General features: G+C 44.6%; 1 protein-coding gene across 1 annotated transcript in view; it reads right to left on the reverse strand.

The window, feature by feature from the left end:
* Positions 1–22347, reverse strand: part of KIF15 (kinesin family member 15) — a 197436-nt gene that overhangs the window by 122668 nt on the left and 52421 nt on the right. Inside the window, exon 2 of the mRNA XM_056520587.1 lies at positions 2583–2737. Coding sequence (XP_056376562.1) covers positions 2583–2737 — 155 coding nt within the window. The remainder of the gene's footprint in view (positions 1–2582; positions 2738–22347) is intronic.

Consider the following 22347-nt stretch of genomic DNA (forward strand, 5'->3'; position numbering starts at 1 on the left):
CTAATTCTTTTAGACACTTCTTTTACCGCCTTATCTTTCCCACTTCCTCCTAGATATATGCACTTATTTTTATTATTTGTTCTGGAGTGTGTCAAATGAAACGGCTTATATTTGAATGGTTTACTTGTATGGAACATGGCAGGTTTCTGCAAATCAGGATCGCCATTCCTAGTCTTCGAAGAATACGATGCTACATCTGCCCCATGATACTCCAGGTGGAGATTTCATCTGGTGCAGACGCCAGACCTTGGTTGCTTACTGTTGGAATTTTTCCAGTAGTCCGGGTAGTTAGCCCTCTTCTCTCTGTAGTCCAAAATGGTTTCATGTCTAGACAGGATTATCAAAGAACAGCACTCCATTGTCAATGGTAACCCTGAAGCAAACTAGATAGAGCAGTTAAAATGATAGAAGATTGTAGCAAGTCCATCCATTTGCCAGTTGCAGGTATAAGTAAATTTAGAGACTGCCTGTGCTACATCTGCAGTCAATGAAGTGTTTTGGAAGGCCAGTGAGCGCAGACTTTTGGCTGGCCCGGCATTCCCAGCATCCTTGCCTCTTTGCCAAGTCCTACCTCCATTGCTCAAAGCCAGCAATTAAAGGGGTTCTCCGGTGCTTACACATCTTTTCCCCTATCCAAAGGATAGGGGATAAGATGCCTGACCGCGGGAGTCCCGCCGCTGGGGACCCCCGGGATCATGTACGCGGCACCCAGTTTGTAATCAGTCCCCGGAGTGTGTTCGCTCCGACCACCGGGCTGGCGGCGTGTGACATCACGCCTCCGCCCCGTGTGACGTCACACTCCGCCCCTCAATGCAAGCCTACGGGAGGGGGCGTGACAGCTATCACGCCCCTTCCCGTAGGCTTGCATTGAGGGGCGGAGTGTGACGTCACACGCCGCCGGCCCGGTGGTCGCCTGTAATCAGTCCTGGAGCGAACACGCTCCGGGGACTGATTACAAACGGGGTGCCGCGTGCATGATCCCGGGGGTCCCCAGCGGCGGGACTCCCGCGATCAGGCATCTTATGCCCTATCCTTTGGATAGGGGAAAAGATGTGTAAGCACCGGAGAACCCCTTAACATGTTAGCAATGCTGACTAATAATGCGTTTAACTCTGTAACTGGACAACGGATGTTTGGTATGTTATGTCATTTTAATCTGGTTCACTATAACCCCCTTATATTCAGTTTAGTGTGGGTGAGCCAGTTGTCAGTTTCTCTTTAAAGTGGGAGCATCTATCTTGCTAGAGTTGGGCCCGGTGAAGACTAACAAAAGCAAGGTCAGCAAATAGCTGTGGAGAGTCTGTGTGGAGTGGATCCACAAGCTGATCGGTATCGCTGAAAAATGGCTGTATCAATTGTAGTGATTGAGGATAAGCAGTAGGTGGCCATATATGTAAAACAAAAATAGAGAAACAGAAGCACAGCCGCACATCCACCATTTGTATTTTGATCTACTTGCTTCTCAGCATAAATTCAACAACTAACAGGTTGTTAGTATACCTTTTGAACAAAAAGTACAAGCCCACTCACCACCTCAAGGCCACCTATTCAGAGTGGGTCCCTAACACTGGCGTAGCGCCGGGCGGTGACCACTGCCTCCGAGATACCAAGTCCACAGGGGGAACGATCCAGTGGGCAGGCAGCCCCACTGCTGCCCAACCAAGCCCCTGGCTCTGGGCAACACTACCCCACAGTCAAAGCATCACAGAAATAATGGCCACCACAGAGCACCACACCAGTGCAAAAACCTATCATGTGCTCCCTGCCAGAGGGCTGAGAGAATGCTAGGAGGAATCCCATATGCAGTTTTCTGCTAATTAAAAAAAGCTTGGGCCAAATGTGTGGAGCAGAGTGCTGGCTAGGTTAGGGTCCCACTCTGACTAGGTGGCCTTGACGTGGCGAGTGGGCTTATACTTTATGATCAAAGTGTATACTAACAACCTGTTAGTTTTTGAAATTTTGCTGAGAAGCAAGTTGATCAAAATACAAATGGTGGATGTGCAGCCATGTATCTATTTTTGTTGTTCGCAGGTGGCCATATATGTTCACCAGGAGGCAGCTGAAAACTGGTATATAAACTGTTATTTAGAAAATGCTATGCCATGTCTACCAGGTATCTGCTATTGCTAGAAAATGGCTGTTGGCTGTGGTGATAGAGAATAGCAGTAGGTGGCAGTATATGTTCACAAGCAGGCTGCAGAAGACCGGTACAGAAACTGTTAACTAGAAAATGCTCTGCTAAGTGTGCCGGGTATCCGCTGCTGTGAAAGAAAGGCCACACTAGTAATGAGGAGTCTAGTAACCTAGGGCTTGAGTCAGTGTGATCTGCTCCCACAAACTAATCCAATTCTCTGTTGTACAGACGTGTGTTTGTAGTAGGAGAGCTGGCACAGTATGTTTATGTACAATCCCACCAGTTTAGGAGTGTCCCGCAGTCCTGTCCAGGGGAGTTAGGCTGATGGCCAGAATCTGTCCCAGGGAGTGGGTATAGTGAAAGGGTTCTATAAGGCTCCTTATGATGGAGCCTGGAGCAGTCATTGTTACTGTTACCAGCAAACTATGATATCTCCCTCCATTCTCACCTTGCAGTTCGGTGAGGTGCAGCAGCGAGAGAGCTCCAAAATGCCAGTGGAGCTCCCTGGAAGTGCTATGAGGAATTATGCTGATACAAGGAAGAGGCGTGCTGCAGGGAAGCCGGATAGAGCATGTGGTGTCAGGCAATGGCTCCAGGACGCAGCTGGAGGAAGATGTAGCAGTTAGGTTCATCATATTTCACATTAAGTAAAGAAGTGACTAGTTTTACTGCAATCTCAGTGGTACAAAATTATGAAACACAAAGTGTAAAATGAAAAGGATGGAACATTGGGAGAAGACGAATAAAATCATGTAACTTTTTTTTAGACCTATGGTGATTATGTTCCCATATACTAGATGAGAGAATAGAATATGACACTGTTACATACCTGTCGTTCTATTATGCTGCGTAATGCTTTACATCATCTCGTCTGGGGCGTAGAGATTGCCTACTGCTAATTTGAAGCTAATCTATATTGCCTATTTTCTGTCTCCATTCAGAAGGCTTGTTTTCCTGCTGTTTGTCTGGTCCTGCTCTTTTGTTCCTGTTGATAGCTTAGTCTTGCTTTCCCCCCCTCTTCATGTTTTCCCGCATGCTGAGCTTATTTTTACACTCCACAGTTTAGCAGCTTTGTAATTGGAACATTCTCCAAATAATACCTTATGATCGATAGGAAAGCAGCAGGGTAGAGGACCACGAGTGTCTACGTTGCATCCTACACAACTATGTGCTGGCAAGCAGAAACTGTTCCTCTCTTAATGGACAGCAGGGTAGTGGCATACATTGGATTTATTTCTTTATATATAGATATAATACATTTGTAATACAGAAACATTGCCACATATTTATGTTTAAACGTGGTTATGCTAACTTGTTACATGACCAATTGTAGACCTATAGTTTGTGCTGTGTATACTAATGTGCCGTTGTCAGGATTACAATGAAATGTAACACCTCTTCTAAAGCTAGAAGCAGATCCACCAGTGACACTAGGTGATGGTCCTGTACATGCCACAACACATTTACAACCTCAGTTTTCCTATGTTCCTGCTTAGTGAATGTCCCCAAATTCCTGTAAAGAAAATAGGGAAAACCAAAGCATGGGAGATTTTCATTTAAAGAAAAGGTCAGTTACCTATGTGTCTATTTGGTAAATTGTTTGCAATGTGACAGGTTGCATTATCCTGCTGAAAGAAACCACTGCTTTTAAAGTGAAGCTGACAGTGACAACTCTGCACTAACCTGCTGATTCTACCTGTCAATACGGGTGACGCTGATCAAAATGGTGTTTAACTAATTTTTCTAGGTGCTACCTTCCCTGATAAATTGCTAAAAAATCCCAGTATGTTAATTAGACTCTTGTAGACTCAGGGTGTTCCTTAGCACAGAGGTGCACTGGTTCCTGAATGAATATTCCTTCTCTCCCTCTTCTGCATGTAGCTTTTCCAGACTTTTCCAGACTATGACCGGACACGCGCAGGATCTCGGCTTGTAGCAGCTATGTGCAGAAGAGGAGCGATATGAATATTCATTAGGGGGTGTGTATCAGGGAAAGAAGAACCAGTGCACCTTCTGGGTAGGGAATGTCTTGGGTGCCCCAATAGTCTAATTTACATATCAGCATGAGCACTCTGACTGGTCTGCAGCTGCCCAGCTCCATTGGGGGCTTATAACATTGTCATCTTTTTACCTGTTGTTCTTCACTGGACCACTTTTGGTAGGCATGAAATAACTTATATCTTAGAGACACTCAACAAAAACCTACTAAATTAACCATCACAATTAAGTACTTAGAGCTGATTATAAAAAATAAAAAAACATTTGTCTGCAGGTTGTATGTGGTTATGCAGCCCAGTTCCGTTGACGTGAATGGAGCCAAGTTATAATACCACGCACAACCTACAGACAGGTCACATAGGTCACATTCTGGTCCTGTCTTTTTGTCTTTGCCCTGTTGACGCTTCAGCATCCAGTTTTGGCTACTCTGGGCACTGTTACCTGGGAATAATCCTGCAACAAAAACCAAACCTTTGCGGGTGCTAAGAGTGAACACCAGGGATTCCCTAGACTCTGTACCTCAGTTTAGCCAATGACATAACAGGTTGCGGCCAAGAGATTCATTGCTTCGGACACAGGCCAGCTTCTGAATCATTTGAAGCCTCAATGATACCTACCACACAAATTGCTGCTGACAATAGGAATGAATAGTCAAATTCATTCCTATTGTCAGCAGCAATTTGTGTGGTAGGTATCATTGAGGCTTCTTGCCTCAGTACATAAGTCTGGTGTTTGGATCAGGGTTTTTGGATTGACTGAATGTTCTGGAGATAAAGTCACTCCCCCAGTCCTGAACCTGATTTCAAAGGTGTGTGAGCACTGCCAGAGGGCAGCAGAGAAGATTTCCTTTGAAGCCAATCAGCTTGTTTGTGGTATGCTGAATACTGATATACTGCACCAGAAAAGACTGGCTTCTTCTGGAACTGAACCTGCCAAGTTTTGGGTAAGAAGCTCAGAAGTTTATTTAAAGGACGTTTAAGTTTGTGTTATGTCACATGCTGCAAGTGATTCTTATTGCTGTATGTTAATTATTACAATAAATCCAATAAACTACTGAACTGTGATACCTGCCTGTTTGGTGGCAAGAATTTTTGAAGGGTCAGGTTCTACACGTACACCCTGTTCCCAATTATTATGCAACTGATATGTAAGTGTCCAGTTTAACTTATGGATGGCATTGTGTCTCTTTTGATCACTGAAAAAAATATCGGACACCTGTGATAATTAGATTGCCAGGTGAGCCCTACTAAAGGTAGGTGTTCCACATTATTAAGGAGAGCACCATTTTCAAGCAATATGGGGAAGAAAAAGGATCGCTCTGCTGCCAAAAAAGGGAAATCGTTCTATGCTTTGGACGAGGTATGAAAACATTAGATATTTAATGAAGACTTAAGTGTGATCATCACACTATTAAGAGATTTGTGGCTGATTCAGATGGGTTCGTGAAGATAAAGGCACATTGAGGAAGATTTCTGCCAGATCCATGCATCGGATCTTCAAGAGAGCAGCTGCTAAAATACCATTACATAGAAGTAAACAGATATTTGAAGCTGCCGGTGCCTCTGGAGTCCCACAGACAACAAGGTGTAGAGTCCTCCAGAGTCTTGCAACTGTTCATAAACCATCTATTCGGCCACCACTGACCAATGCTCACAAGCAGAAACGGCTTCATTGGGCAGAAAAATACATGAAGACTCATTTTCCAACAGTCCTGTTCACTGATGAGTGCCGTGCAACCCTGGATGGTCCAGATGGATGGAGTAGTGGATGGTTGGTGGACGGCCACCCTATTCCAACAAGGCTGCGATGTCAGCAAGGCGGTGGTGGAGTCATGTTTTGGGCCGGAATCATGGGAAGAGAGCTGGTCGGCCCCTTTAGGGTCCCTGAAGGTGTAAAAATGACCTCTGCAAAGTATGTGGAGTTTCTGACTGACCACCTTCTTCCCTGGTACAGAAGGAAGAGGTATGCTTTCCATAAAAAAATCAACTTCATGCATGACAATGCACCATCTGATGCTGCAAAGAACATCTATGCCTCAATGGCTGCTATGGGGATAAAAGGAGAGAAAGTCATTGTGTGGTCTCCATCCACACCTGACCTCAGTCCTATTGAGAACCTTTGGAGCATCCTCAAGAAAAAGATCAATGAGAGGCAGTTTACATCCAAACAGCAGCTCTGGGAGGCTATTCTGACATCTGGCAAACAATTTCAAGCAGAAACTGTTCAAAAACTCCCAAGTTCAATGGATGCAAGACTTGTGAAACTGCTATCAAATAAGGGGTCCTATGTTAAAATGTAACGTGACCTGTTAAAATGTGGTTAAAATTTTGATTGAAATAGCTTTTGATTTCAGTAAATATGCTGCAAACACAACGAATGACAAATTTCAGTTCTCTACCACCTATAGCCAGAACTATAGAGCAGTCTGCAACATCATACACAAATATATACCCATGATATCTAATGACAGTCAATATGCTAGAGTTTTTGAAAATGGATATAAATGTGTTGCTAGACGTGCGAAAACAATAGGACAGTCGATTTCCCCGAGCTTGTATACTTCAAAAAAATCTACAAACAAGACCTGGCTTAGTACAAACGGTAGTTACAAATGTGGACACAACAGGTGTAATGTCTGTGGCATTATGAAAAATAGCAAAACTTTCTCCTCATCAGTTACTAAGCAAGTATATGGTATTAAACATTTTATCAACTGTAACACAACGAATGTCGTATACTTGCTAACATGTGAGGAATGCCACATACAGTACGTTGGGTGTACCACCAATACATTGAAGGTCAGTATCAGAAAGCACCTGTCCGACATTCCACACTTTTTGTCCCGACATGTCTCCATGGCAACTAAACATTGTGTGGAGAAACACGGGGGAGATTTTTCCTCCCTGTCTCTCCTTGGTATTGAGAAAATCATCAACCCTATGAGTGGAGGAGTACTAAACAAAAATTGCTGGATAGAGAGGTGTTCTGGATAATTGAGTTGCAAACTAGATACCCGAATGGTATGAACCAAAAACAGGATGTGATTCTTCACTACTAGTGTCTCTGCGTGAGTTACCCATGAATATTATGTGTGATGGGGATTTTATGATATTATTTACACTTCTCTCCAAAAGGAGAAAGAAAATTGGTTCGATTTTTACTTTTTTTCAAAAATATTTTGTCTAATTTTTTTTTCTCACGCAGACACTCTTGTGGTAAAGTTACAATTTTCTGATACAGTTGAGTACCAAGAATAATTCATCTTTTGTTATACTTTATTTGCTGTCTACCTACATAATAAACAACAATTATATTCTGTTTAATTCTTGTAGGAAACAAAGACAGTATTATAATTAAAACCCTTTGGATATATAGAGATTCGTACTGTGGTATATATTTGTCTGAGAGTATATTTATCTATATATGTCACTAATTATATTCATTTCTCTGTTTTTCCCTCCTTTCTTTTCTCCTGTTCTCTTTTCTTTCTCGAATACAGTGCATATGGGGATCATGCGTTATTATGCTGGAGTCTTCTTATTGAGATCTCCGTTGAGATTGACTAATTTATATATACAAAAATAGATTTTTCTATGATTTTTCCTATATGCATTTTTTCTGTATCGGAAGGACAGGAGATGAAGAGAAATAAAGGAGAATGACTCTTTACGAAGATCTAAATCGACATTGCAAGTTATGAAGATAACAAAGAAAAAACATTTTGTATTTTTCTACATGTGATTTTAATGTTTATTTTGTATGACATGTTCACATTGAAGGACATTGTTCTCCTGCGGTTTTTATTGTTATCTTGGGATTCGGGTTGGAGGGGTGCGGGTTAATCATCCTGGTTCATTCCGGGATGGGAACCCCACCCCTTGCCCCTATAAATAACACCTACCTATGTCTGTTCCTTGTACGATTAAGGCTGTGCACTATGGCCGAAACGCGTCACCTGTTTTAATTTTGATTGAAATAGCTTTTGATTTCAGTAAATATGCTGCAAACACAACGAATGACAAATTTCAGTTCTTTACAACCTATAAAGTGTTTTGAAACTTACTGTGCATAATAATTTGGAACAGTGCATTGTATTTTTTATGTTTAAAAAAAAATACTGTTATTAGGAGATTTGTTCAATAAAGTTTCAATTGTACTCTTAATAGTTGATAACATGAGAATTTTGCTGACTGTTATTTACATCAATTATTTAGTTAAATGAGAAAAACATCATTTGCATAATAATTTGGAACGGGGTGTAGTTCGTAAGGTTGAAAAACTACAAAAGTCTATTAAGTCCAACCTATAATCCTACTGTATTGATCCAGACAGAGGAAGGCAAATAACATTGTTTTGACACAGATCACCATTTTGTGACATTGTATTGTATCCCTGCCACCCTGTATCTAAGAGAATTTAAACCTGGCTCAAACTGTGGAAGGACAGTAACATTCCCTGCGTACTACATATATGAAGGACTTGTGTGTCCTCGTAAGATTAAACACGAGCTTACTAAGTCTTTTTTATGTAATTAATATAAGCAATACAGAGATCAATTTTTATGGATCATATACCAATCCTTATAAAAGGATGAATAATTCAGTTGTTGTTGATCTTTCCTGCAATCATTATTATAGCACTGAAGACAAAAAATATTTACCTGCCTATAAGGTGTCACCGTATTTTTCGCCCTATAGGACGCATCGGCATATAAGACACACCCAATTTTAAAGGTGCAAAATCTAGAAAAAAAAGATTCTGAACCCAACAGTGATCTTCAAACTGTGGACCTCCAGATGTTGCAAAACTACAACTCCCAGCATGCCCGGACAGCCGTTGGCTGTCCGGGCATGCTGGGAGTTGTAGTTTTGCAACATCTGGAGGTCCGCAGGTTGAAGACCACTGGTATAGGAGGTACCTCTCCGGACCCGTCACCGCTCATCACCACTGCCCTGGATGTCGCTCCATCACTGTCGCCGCGTCCCCGTGGTGTCCCCGACGCTCCGGACATCTTCTTCCCCGGGATCCACGCTCTCCGTCGCCGTCATCACGTCGCTACGCACGCCACTCCTATTGGATGACGGGGCGGCGTGCGTGACGACATGATGACGTCGAAGGAGAGCGCCGGCCATGCAGGGGATCCCGGCACGGAGCAGACACCGAGGAGGCAGGTAAGGTCCCTCCCGGTGTCCTGTAAGCTGTTCAGGACGCCGCGATTTCACCGCGGCGGTCCCGAACAGCCCGACTGAGCAGCCGGGTTAGTGTCACTTTCCCTTCAGAGGCGGCGGTCAACTTTGATCGCCGCGTCTGAAGGGTTAATACAGGGCATCACTGCGATCGGTGATGTCCTGTATTAGCCGCGGGTCCCGGCCGTTGATGGCCGCAGGGACTGCCGAGATAGGTGTGTGTATTCGCTGTATAAGACGCACCAACTTTTCCCCCCCAGTTTTGGGGAAGAAAAAGTGTGTCTAATACGACGAAAAATACGGTATGTTTCATATTTGGAAAGGTTATTTAGCAGTTAGTTTAGGAAATGCACTGAAATATCCAATTGAAGTCTACATTAAGGGGTGCCCACTACATCCAAATGTCAGAAGTTATCAGCACTGGGTTGCAATGTTTTTTTTTGCTGCAAATCGGTTAAAGCTGTATTTAAATTTTCGAATGTTGACCTTAGCTAAACTGAGGTGCAGAGTATGTAAAATTGTTCCAGGCTTCTGTTTTATTTTGTAAAATGGGCAAAGGGAGCTGCCTACTAAAGGGGTAATGTTTCTCCTTGAGGAGAACATCATAAAGACATGTGGAAACTTATAGTCAATTCTTGCTCTACTGGAAATTCTTGTAAGAAGGATATGCAAAGCAGTTCCCTACCTCCAAAAGGTGGCATCAGAGTCTGATCTGCATATCCTTCTTCCCATATTCAAACCGCCTTAGTCCAGACCCGCCATAGAAACACAGTGGCTAGAATAAGGATCCAGATAAAACCTCACAGCACTGGCAGTTTAAAAGTCCACTTTATTTTCTTCTTTTAAAATACATGTACAAAAGTGTTCAAGACAGACAGGACACAGGTGAAGTCCACCTGCTCTGACGCGTTTCTGCCCTACTGGGCCTTAGTCATTCTATGATCATTCTATGCTTTATGTCCTTTGGTTTACCATTTTTAGAGCTACATAACATTTCTATAGGTTTTACCAATGATGCATTTCAGAGATGTACAAGCTATATAGGTATGCTTATTTTAATGGGTGTTTTATGAGCCAATTAAAATAAAAAAAAATGAAAAGAAAGCCACATAGTTTGATAAATATCCTTAAATGGATATTTTATTTAACGTACGATCTTTGTAGTGTTTGAAGTTAAAATCATGAATTACATTTTGGGTTGTATTTAGCTGTTTTCTAATTCCTAATGAAGGATTGCATATAGTAGCTATTAAATTGAGCATCTGGAAAGTGAGCTACTCTCATCCCACAGCTTTAGTTTTATAAAAAAAGTATATCAACAGGCAATATTGGATGCATGGGGGCCCTAGGCCCCCTGCCTGCCATTCACATTCACAGATTCCTTGCAAGAAGCAGGCAGTGTCATGACATTAAAGGGGTACTCTGCCCCTAGACATCCTATCCCCCTATCCATCCATCCATCTTATCCCCTATCACGGCCACGCCCCCTCAATGCAAGTCTATGGGAGGGGTTGTGACGGCCGTCATGCCCCCTCCCATAGAATTGCATTGAGGGGGCGATGCTGTGACTTTACAAGTGGGGTGTGGCTGTGACGTCACGAGCCCCCGGTGCTGCACCTGACACTCAAATTGGACACCGGGTTTAACAGGGAGATCTCCCTGTTGCACCCGGTGTTCATTTAGAGCGTCAGGTGCAGCACCAGGGGCTCATGGTGTCACAGCCACACCCCGCTTGTAATGTCACAGCATCGCCCCCTCAATGCAATTCTATGGGAGGGGTGTGATGGCCGTCACACCCCCACCCATAGACTTACATTGAGGGGACATGGCCGTGACGTCAAAAGCTGGGCATGGCTGTGACGTCACGGGCCTCTGCCCTGCATCGCCAGTCATCCGGGATGGAGCGAAGTTCGCTCCCTGCAGTGGATGTTGTTACGCCGAGCGCTCCGGGTCCCTGCTCCTCCCCGGAGCGCTCACGGCGTCTCTCTCCCTGCAGCGCCCCGGTCGGTCCCGCTGACCGGGAGCGCTGCACTGATATGGCCATCGGGGATGCGATTCGCACAGCGAGACGCGCCCGCTCGCGAATCGCATCCCAAGTCACTTACCCGTCCCGGTCCCCTGCTGTCATGTGCTGGCGCGCGCGGCTCCGCTCTCTAGGGCGCGCGCGCGCCAGCTCTCTGAGACTTAAAGGGCCAGTGCACCAATGATTGGTGCCTGGCCCAATTAGCTTAATTGGCTTCCACCTGCTCCCTGGCTATATCTGCTCACTGCCCCTGCACTCCCTGGCCGGATCTTGTTGCCTTGTGCCAGTGAAAGCGTTTAGTGTTGTCCAAGCCTGTGTTACCTGAACTTCTGCTATCCATCTTGACTACGAACCTTGCCGCCTGCCCCGACCTTCTGCTCCGTCTGACCTTGCCTCTGCCTAGTCCTTCTGTCCCACGCCTTCTCAGCAGTCAGCGAGGTTGAGCCGTTGCTGGTGGATACAACCTGGTTGCTACTGCCGCAGCAAGACCATCCCGCTTTGCGGCGGGCTCTGGTGAACACCAGTAGCCTCTTAGAACCGGTCCACCAGCACGGTCCACGCCAATCCCTCGCTGACACAGAGGATCCACAACCTGTAAGCCGAATCGTGACAGTAGATCCGGCCATGGATCCCGCTGAGGTGCCGCTGCCAAGTCTCGCTGACCTTACCACGGTGGTCGCTCAGCAATCGCAGCAAATTGCCCAACAAGGATAGCAGCTGTCGCAGTTGACCACCACGTTACAGCAACTTCTGCCTCTGCTACAGCAGCAACCATCTCCTCCGCCAGCTCCTGCACCTCCTCCTCCGCTTGTCCCTGCCGGACAAATTTGATGGGGACTCTAGACTCTGCCGTGGATTTCTGTCTCAATGTTCCCTGCATATGGAGATGTTGTCGGACTTGTTTCCTACAGAACGGTCTAAGGTGGCGTTCGTAGTGAGCCTTCTTTCAGGAAAAGCCTTGTCTTGGGCCACACCGCTCTGGGACCGCAATGATCCTGCCACAGCCACAGTCCAGTCCTTCTTCGCTGAAGTCCGTAGTGTCTTCGAGGAACCAGCCCGAGCTTCTTCTGCCGAGACTGCCCTGCTGAACCTGGTCCAGGGTAATTCTTCAGTGGGCGAGTACGCCATCCAATTTCGTACTCTTGCTTCCGAATTATCATGGAATAACGAGGCTCTCTGCGCGACCTTTAAAAAAGGCCTATCCAGTAGCATCAAGGATGTGCTGGCCGCACGAGAGATTCCTGCCAACCTGCAAGAACTTATCCATTTGGCCACCCGCATTGACATGCGTTTTTCTGAGAGACATCAGGAGCTCCGCCAGGAAAAAGACTTAGATCTCTGGGCACCTCTCCCACAGCATCCTTTGCAATCTACGCCTGGGCCTCCCGCCGAGGAGGCCATGCAAGTGGATCGGTCTCGCCTGACCCAGGAAGAGAGGAATCGCCGTAGGGAAGAAAATCTTTGTCTGTACTGTGCCAGTACCGAGCATTTCTTGGTGGATTGCCCTATTCGTCCTCCATGTCTGGGAAACGCACACACGCACCCAGCTCACGTGGGTGTGGCGTCTCTTGGTTCAAAGTCTGCTTCTCCACGTCTCACGGTGCCGTGCGGATTTCTCCTTCCGCCAATTCCTCCCTCTCAGCCGTGGCCTGCTTGGACTCTGGTGCCTCTGGGAATTTCATTTTGGAGTCTTTGGTGAATAAGTTCTGCATCCCGGTGACTCGTCTCGTCAAGCCGCTCTACATTTCCGCGGTCAACGGAGTTAGATTGGATTGCACCGTGCGTTACCGCACAAAACCCCTCTTAATGTGCATTGGACCCCACCACGAAAGGATTGAATTTTTCGTCCTCCCCAACTGCACCTCTGAGGTCCTCCTTGGTCTGCCATGGCTCCAGCTTCATTCTCCCACCCTTGACTGGACCACCGGGGAGATCAAGAACTGGGACTCTGCTTGCCACAAGAAATGCCTCTCCCCCCCTCCCAGTCCCGTCAGGCAAGCCTCAGTGCCTCCTCATGGCCCCCGTCCTGGTGTCACCCTGCCCCGTGCCAAGCTTCACCCTCTGCCCTCCCTCCCCATTCCCACTCCTGCTGTACTGCCTGCCGTTGAGGAAACCCTCCATTCTTTCCCGGTGTCCTCGTCCCAGGTAAAGCAGTTGTCGGACAAAAAAAGGGGGAGACCTAAGGGGGGGGGTACTGTTACGCCGAGCGCTCCGGGTCCCTGCTCCTCCCCGGAGCGCTCACGGCGTCTCTCTCCCTGCAGCGCCCCGGTCGGTCCCGCTGACCGGGAGCGCTGCACTGATATGGCCGTCGGGGATGCGATTCGCACAGCGAGACGCGCCCGCTCGCGAATCGCATCCCAAGTCACTTACCCGTCCCGGTCCCCTGCTGTCATGTGCTGGCGCGCGCGGCTCAGCTCTCTAGGGCGCGCGCGCGCCAGCTCTCTGAGACTTAAAGGGCCAGTGCACCAATGATTGGTGCCTGGCCCAATTAGCTTAATTGGCTTCCACCTGCTCCCTGGCTATATCTGCTCACTGCCCCTGCACTCCCTGGCTGTATCTTGTTGCCTTGTGCCAGTGAAAGCGTTTAGTGTTGTCCAAGCCTGTGTTACCTGAACTTCTGCTATCCATCTTGACTACGAACCTTGCCGCCTGCCCCGACCTTCTGCTACGTCTGACCTTGCCTCTGCCTAGTCCTTCTGTCCCACGCCTTCTCAGCAGTCAGCGAGGTTGAGCCGTTGCTGGTGGATACGACCTGGTTGCTACTGCCGCAGCAAGACCATCCCGCTTTGCGGCGGGCTCTGGTGAACACCAGTAGCCTCTTAGAACCGGTCCACCAGCACGGTCCACGCCAATCCCTCGCTGACACAGAGGATCCACTACCTGTAAGCCGAATCGTGACAGATGTCTGGGGTGCCGCAGCCTTTGGATAGGGGATAAGATGTCTAGGGGCGGCGTACCCATTCAATGTGTTGCTTGTATTGCACCGCTGGATCAGAGACTGGCCAGAAAAGGAGTGCATCATTGGTTGATCAGTAGAGGAACTGGGACACCTGACCATATGCCAAAAAGTCACTATATTGATCATGATATATTGATCAACAACTGTGCTGAGGTGTTGTACATCAACAAGCAATGCTCCTCTCTTCCTGCCCATACCAAAAATTGCTACATTCTTGATTCCTGGAATTCCATGCCACCAGTAGTGAACTATAGGTATGGCATGTCAGTTTTTTGCAGCCATTCTTCCCTACATATTTTAGTACATGAAATAAAAACTAATCGATACTAGGAATCATAATAGAAGCCTCACCATACTAAAGCTGCTCCTGTCGAACTGTTTTAAATGATATTCAGCAGATTTCTAGCTGAAATAATACTGTGTCCACTAGTTTACTCTCTGCAGGTAAGAAATTGCTTACAAACATGACAGCAAATAAATTGTATTGTACTCACTGTGGGTATCGGTGAGATATCGTTTATTGCTCGGACCTATTGGTATTATTCAACATAATTATTAGAGAACTGTGGGTTAGAATATAGATCCTTTACACAGCATCTAATGTATCACACACTATGCTAATACTAACATAACACATGAAAACCCACAGCTCCCTTCATCCTTTTTAGCCATACTTACAGATCAGGCACCGACCCTACTCCAGTTATTAGAATCATTCTCTATGGTGGGGTGTACACTCCGCAAACATATTTTGAATCTGTTCTTAAAAATATCTGCGGTGTCCAACTTTAAAATATGAAGAAACTCAAGTAGGACCGGCACTGCTTACTCTGTGAATGTGAAACGGCACTTATTGGGTGTAGGGGAGTGCTGTTCACTTGATGAGATACGGAGGTGCTCTGGCGTGGCAAGCTGATCAATACGAGAGACAAAGAATAAAAGATGCCGGAAACTCACCGCTGCTTCTCGATCTTCTTTAATGTAGCAAAATACTCACATACATGTAACTGACGGGGAGGGACAGATGACGGGAGGGTAAGGGGTAGGCGACAGCAGCCATTGTTTCGCACGGGTTACGTGCTTCGTCTGGCCTAGGCCAGACGAAGCACATAACCCGTGCGAAACAACGGCTGCTGTCGCCTACCACTTACCCCCCCGCCCCAGTCATGTGTCCCTCCCCGTCAGTTACATGTATGTGAGTATTTTGCTACATTAAAGAAGATCGAGAAGCAGTGGTGAGTTGCCGGCATCTTTTATTCCTTTTCTCTCGTATTGATCAACTTTAAAATATGTTCCATGCATCTTTATACATACTGTATAACCTGTTATAAACAATAGATGTCTAGAGATAGATTACGCTATTTCTTGTGCTTTTGTGTGTTGTGCTCTTTTGAGATATATATATATATATATATATATATATATATATATATATATATATATATGCTGTATATAGGAACAAAATAATTTTAAAATGTTGAAAAGTACAGGCTTCCATTTACCCATATTTATCAGTCTGGTTTCTAGACAGAATGTTTCTAATGCGCTTTCATATTTCTCCTGGAACAGATGAATTCCCAGTGTAGCCTGAAGGAGGCAGTAGGGTACTGTTAAAAAGCCATCCATAAGGGCCTGAAAATGATTAGCTATAAAATAAGAGTTTCTTGCGGCAGACGTCACTGCAGCAGGGGAAATATGACTGTCTGTATTTGTTTTTAAATGGATTATATCTTATTTTTCTTTATGAAGGATGTTAACATCTGGTATTGAAAGAAAATAATCACTCCGGACTATCGGCTTGGGCACCGGCTTGCATTAAATTTATCTTGCCTGTAAAATACCTTACCTCTCCTCTTTCTCTCTGCCTCCTCCCATCCCCACTCTCTCTTTTCTGACCTTTTATCTCAGCAGGGGGCCTGACTAGAAAGAAGCTTCTGGTAACTCAGTGTGTTTTTCATTAGATTTTTAAAGCCGGGAGTTGCATGCGGCATTTTTTTTCCCTTCTACATATCTATACCAGCACCTGCTGCTTAGGTTTTATTTAATTTAAAATGCACACAGCTCTGGAAAAATATATCTGCACATTTTCTTAACTGTTTCCGTCCCTGGCCCAAGCAATAATGGGTTTCCAAAAAAGTTTCCTGTGTTTATGTTTCAACGTGATTTTTACTTTTATGTTGTCAATCCCTATTCCCAAACATTATAATGTAATTTTGAGGCTGGAATAAACAGCTGGTGCATGTTCCCTCCTACTAACCCAATTAATCGGTCCCATTTAGTGTGTCGGCGGAAAGCTATTCCAAGACAATTTTGAATGTAAGAAAGGACTTCAAGACCAAAGAACTTTAGTGATTGGAGCTATAGGCCTATAGAATATATTTTGGAATGATACTGTTTTGCACGTATGTGATGCTTTTGCAGTTGTAAAACAGATGTTCTTTTATTTCTGTGCTCTCACTTTTTAAGAAGAACCTGCTGTTCTGTCTGCAAGTATGGGTATACATTTCTGACAGATCTTTCGGCTTAGCCATCAGAACACTGAAAAACAAATTCAATCAGCACTATCTAAGCCAACAAGATAGGATACCTTGTCTTTACACCAGCAAATTATATTCCGCAGGAAATGCTGACCTTTTTTTTTTTTTATCATGTTAATTGAAATATGTTTACATTTTGTACTGGAGGTATACTCAGCAAAAAGCTATTTTAATATATTATGTATGTTTACAAGGCCACTTCCTCAAGAACACTGTGTTGTACAATATGTTGTGATTTCACCATGTACTATTAAAGGCTATTTGCTTTGGTGGATAATTTATACAATAAAACTGTCAAATATTGCTTACTTCTTTTGACCCGATATTCCATATTGCATGAAACAATTTCCAGTTGCAGAAGATGGACACTTGAAAACCGTAACAAGAGAAATGCTCTGGTGAATGCCATACAGCTTGAATGTTACTCCGACACTTATATCATCATTTCTAAATATATTGCTATTCAGTGGTTTACTAACCAGGTTGGGACCGTGACAACCTCTTGTTCACGTTCTTAAAAAGGAGGATTGCTGTCAGGATTGAAAAATGGAATAGCAGTTATTGTGGTGCAAGGTGCATAAATCTTGTGAAAATATAAATGTGTCCCTTGTCAGTATGCATCCGATGTGATGTCCTTTGAAAGTCTACAGATCATACATGATTAGATGTCTGTGTCATGGAGATTACTGGGTCTGCAGTTAGATACTTTACATTCTTATATTTAATTACAGACATAAAGAAGTAACGAAATCTGAGAATATTGTGGAATGGCCAAATTACATATACAGTACTTCCATCCCGCATTTCTAGGAATATTAACTGTAATAGGCCCAGTAATCAGCCAACGAACACTGGTAAACAGTGGTTCATCGACTGAATGCATCATTTTTGCAGTCACAAAAATGTATATTTGTTGATAGCACTTATTCCTGTGTAAACGGAAGGGGAGGGGGGTGTTGGGCTGTGTGAATATTAAATTCAATGGGGGAGATTTATCAAAGGATTTAGACTGGTTATTCCCATCTCAATTTGTCGCACAGAAAGTCGCAGTCTAAATATGTGCAACTTTTTTGCAACTTTTGCTATAGAGGATTTTTAGAACTTGATGCATTCTAGTCTATTTTAGACAGAAAAATGCATTGGTGCTGAATTTATCAAAAACTGCTTTTCCCATTGACTGAAAGTATGCTGAAATGTCAGATCATAATGGAGCAGGTTTAAATAAAGTCTAAAGCATAGATCCCGAAGTCCGTGCGCAAAATTTATCAAGAGCCGTGCGACTTTTGATAAATTGGGAGCACAATAGACCAGCCTAATGCTCTGTAGTTTGGTCTACATTGATGCGGGAAATAGACAGCTTTGATAAATCTCCCCCAATGAGTGCATATCCACTTGTATATAGTCAATCAAGATGGTAACTACAATAATCTGCCAATGTAAAGGATCCTCACAAGTATAAACCCAATGGGTAGCACAATTCGCACATGTAAACGTATGCTTAATTCCTTAAGGATGCAGGATATACATTTACACCCTGAACCCACTCCTGGTATATGAAGTACCCGGTTCAATTAAGCCTTTAGATGCCACAATCGAAGTTGATTGACGCATCTAAAAGTGCTAAAATTCAGTTGGCGGTTAGCTAAGTGGGCTGATCATGTCTATCGCAGCAAAATAGTAGAATCCCAATCAGCTGAGATGATGAACAGAGGGTCCCTACCTGCCTCTGTGCCATCCAATCTCTGTGCCATCTCTCACTGAGGTTGATGACACGCCCCCTCCATACAGCTCTATGGGAGAGGCGGGGATGCACAAACACTGCATCTCCACCTCCCTCATAGAGATACATGGAGGGGGCCTGTCAGCTGCGGCGTCATGCTGCAGCGGACACGCCTCCTGCACGGGAGAGCTACCGCAGAGCCGGGGCCCCGTACAGGAGATCATGGGTGGTCCCAGCGTTTGGATCCCCCGCGATCACTCACTAATCCCCTATCCTGCAGATAGGGAATAAGTGTCTATGGCTGCAGATCTCTTTTAAGGGCTTTCTAACTGGTGTGAGACAGTGACAAGAGTGGCATTCAGGGTTTGCTATATACTTGTCATATGTGTCTATCAGGTTTCAGGAAGCACATACCTCGTCCATGGAAAGATGTATGAGGTATGGGAAATCCAGGAAAAGGTAAAGTCTCTAGCAAACGCTTGCTGCTAAGGGTACATTCACACTGCGGAATTCCAGCGGAATTCTGCGAGCTGAATTCTGCGAGTAGAATTCCGCGCAGTGAACAGTGTGAATGGGTCTTCTGCGAGACCCATTCACACTGCGGAATTTCAGCGGCGGACAATTCCACTGCTGAAATTGTTCTGTGCAAAGAAAGAATATGTTTCATCATTTTGCAGAATTCCGCGAGTACTGCATAGCCGTCAATGGTGACGGCGCAGTGCCCCGCAGTCCTACCACCGAAGTGGCCGCCTGACAGCGGCCCATAGGCGTGCATTGAGGGGCGGAGCGTGACGTCACACGGGGGCGGAGTGTTGACGTCACACGCCGTCGGTCCTGTGGTCGCCGGTAATCAGACCCGGAGCGAACACACTCCGGGGACTGATTATAAACGGGGTGCCGCGTGCAAGATCACGGGGGTCCCCAGCGGCGGGACTCCCGTGATCAGGCATCTTATGCCCTATCCTTTGGATAGGGGATAAGATGTCTAAGTACCGGAGTACCCCTTTAATTTAGTGATATATGAACTATATAAAATCCAGTAAATAGTCAATACATGACATCAGACAGCACTTTTATTCTAACTTTGTTTAACCCCTTAACCCCTTAAGGACCGAGCCATTTTATACCTTAAGGACCGGAGCGTTTTTTGCAATTCTGACCACTGTCACTTTAAACATTAATAACTCTGGGATGGTTTTAGTTATCATTCTGATTCCGAGATTGTTTTTTCGTGACATATTCTACTTTAACTTAGTGGTAAAATTTTATGGTAACTTGCATCCTTTCTTGGTGAAAAATCCCCAAATTTGATGAAAAAAATGAAAATTTTGCATTTTTCTAACTTTGAAGCTCTCTGCTTGTAAGGAAAATGGATATTCAAAATATATTTTTTTTGGGTTCACATATACAATATGTCTACTTTATGTTTGCATCATAAAATGTATGAGTTTTTACTTTTGGAAGACACCATAGGGCTTCAAAGTTCAGCAGCAATTTTGAAATTTTTCACAAAATTTTCAAACTCACTATTTTTCAGGGACCAGTTCAGTTTTGAAGTGGATTTGAAGGGTCTTCATATTAGAAATACCCCATAAATGACCCCATTATAAAAACTACACCCCCTAAAGTATTCAAAAAAACATTCAGTAAGTGTATTAACCCTTTAGGTGTTTCACAGGAATAGTAGCAAAGTGAAGGAGAAAATTCAAAATCTTCATTTTTTACACTCGCATGTTCTTGTAGACCCAATTTTTGAATTTTTGCAAGGGATAAAAAGGAGAAAATTTTTACTTGTATTTGAAACCCAATTTCTCTCGAGTAAGCACATACCTCATATGTCTATGTTAATTGTTCGGCGGGCGCAGTAGAGGGCTCAGAAGGGAAGGAGCGACAAATGGTTTTTGGGGGGCATGCCGCATTTAGGAAGCCCCTATGGTGCCAGGACAGCAAAAAAAAAACACATGGCGTACCATTTTGGAAACTAGACCCCTCAGGGAACGTAACAAGGGGTAAAGTGAATCTTAATACCCTACAGGTGATTCACGACTTTTGCATATGTAAAAAAAATATATATTTTTTTTACCTAAAATGCTTGGTTTCCCAAAAATTTTACATTTTTAAAAAGGGTAATAGCAGAAAATACCCCCCAAAATTTGAAGCCCAATTTCTCCCGATACAGAAAACACCTTGCATGGGGGTGAAAAGTTCTCTGCTGGCGCACTACAGGTCTCAGAAGAGAAGGAGTCACATTTGGCTTTTTGAAAGCAAATTTTGCTCTGGGGGCATGCCGCATTTAGGAAGCCCCTATGGTGCCAGAACAGCAAAAAAAAAACACATGGCATACCATTTTGGAAACTAGACCCCTCGGGGAACGTAACAAGGGGTAACGTGAACCTTAATGCCCTACAGGTGTTTCACAACTTTTGCATATGTAAAAAAAAAATTTTTTTTTACCTAAAATGCTTGTTTTCCCAAAATGTTTACATTTTTAAAAAGGGTAATAGCGGAAAATACCCCCCAAAATTTGAAGCCCAATTTCTCCCGATTCAGAAAACACCCCATATGGGGGTGAAAAGTGCTCTGCTGGCGCACTACAGGTCTCAGAAGAGAAGGAGTAACATTTGGCTTTTTGAAAGCAAATTTTGCTCTGGGGGCATGCCGCATTTAGGATGCCCCTATGGTGCCAGGACAGCAAAAAAAAACACATGGCATACCATTTTAGAAACTAGACCCCTCGGGGAACGTAACAAGGGGTAATTTGAACCTTAATACCCTACAGGTGTTTCACGACTTTTGCATATGTAAAAAAAATATATTTTTTTTACCTAAAATGCTTGTTTTCCCAAAAATTTTACATTTTTTAAAAGGGTAATAGCAGAAAATACCCCCCAAAATTTGAAGCCCAATTTCTCCCGAGTACGGCGATACCCCATATGTGGCCCTAAACTGTTGCCTTGAAATACGACAGGGCTCCAAAGTGAGAGCGCCATGCGCATTTGAGGCCTAAATTAGGGACTTGCATAGGGGTGGACATAGGGGTATTCTACGCCAGTGATTCCCAAACAGGGTGCCTCCAGCTGTTGTAAAACTCCCAGCATGCCTGGACAGTCAACGGCTATCTGGCAATACTGGGAGTAGTTGTTTTGCAACAGCTGGAGGCTCCGTTTTGGAAACAGTGGCGTACCAGACGTTTTTCATTTTTATTGGGGAGGGGGGTTGTATAGGGGTATGTGTATATGTAGTGTTTTTTACTTTTTATTTTATTTTGTGGTAGTGTAGTGTAGTGTTTTTAGGGTACAGTCACACGGGCGGGGGGTTCACAGTAGTTTCTCGCTGGCAGTTTGAGCTACGGCAGAAAATTTGACGCAGCTCAAACTTGCAGCCGGATACTTACTGTAATCCTCCGCCCATGTGAGTGTACCCTGTACGTTCACATTGGGGGGGGGGGGGGAACATCCAGCTGTTGCAAAACTACAACTCCCAGCATGTACGGTCTATCAGTGCATGCTGGGAGTTGTAGTTTTGCAACCGCTGGAGGCTCCATTTTGGAAACAGTGGCGTACCAGACGTTTTTCATTTTTATTGGGGGGGGGGGGGCTGTGTAGGGGTATGTGTATATGTAGTGTTTTTTACTTTTTATTTTATTGTGTGTTAGTGTAGTGTAGTGTTTTTAGGGTACAGTCACACGGGCGGGGGGTTCACAGTAGTTTCTCGCTGGCAGTTTGAGCTGCGGCAGAAATTTTGCCGCACCTCAAACTTGCAGCCGGATACTTACTGTAATCCTCCGCCC

The sequence above is a fragment of the Hyla sarda genome, chromosome 5 (genome assembly GCF_029499605.1).
Source record: "Hyla sarda isolate aHylSar1 chromosome 5, aHylSar1.hap1, whole genome shotgun sequence".
NCBI classification, from domain to species: domain Eukaryota; kingdom Metazoa; phylum Chordata; class Amphibia; order Anura; family Hylidae; genus Hyla; species Hyla sarda.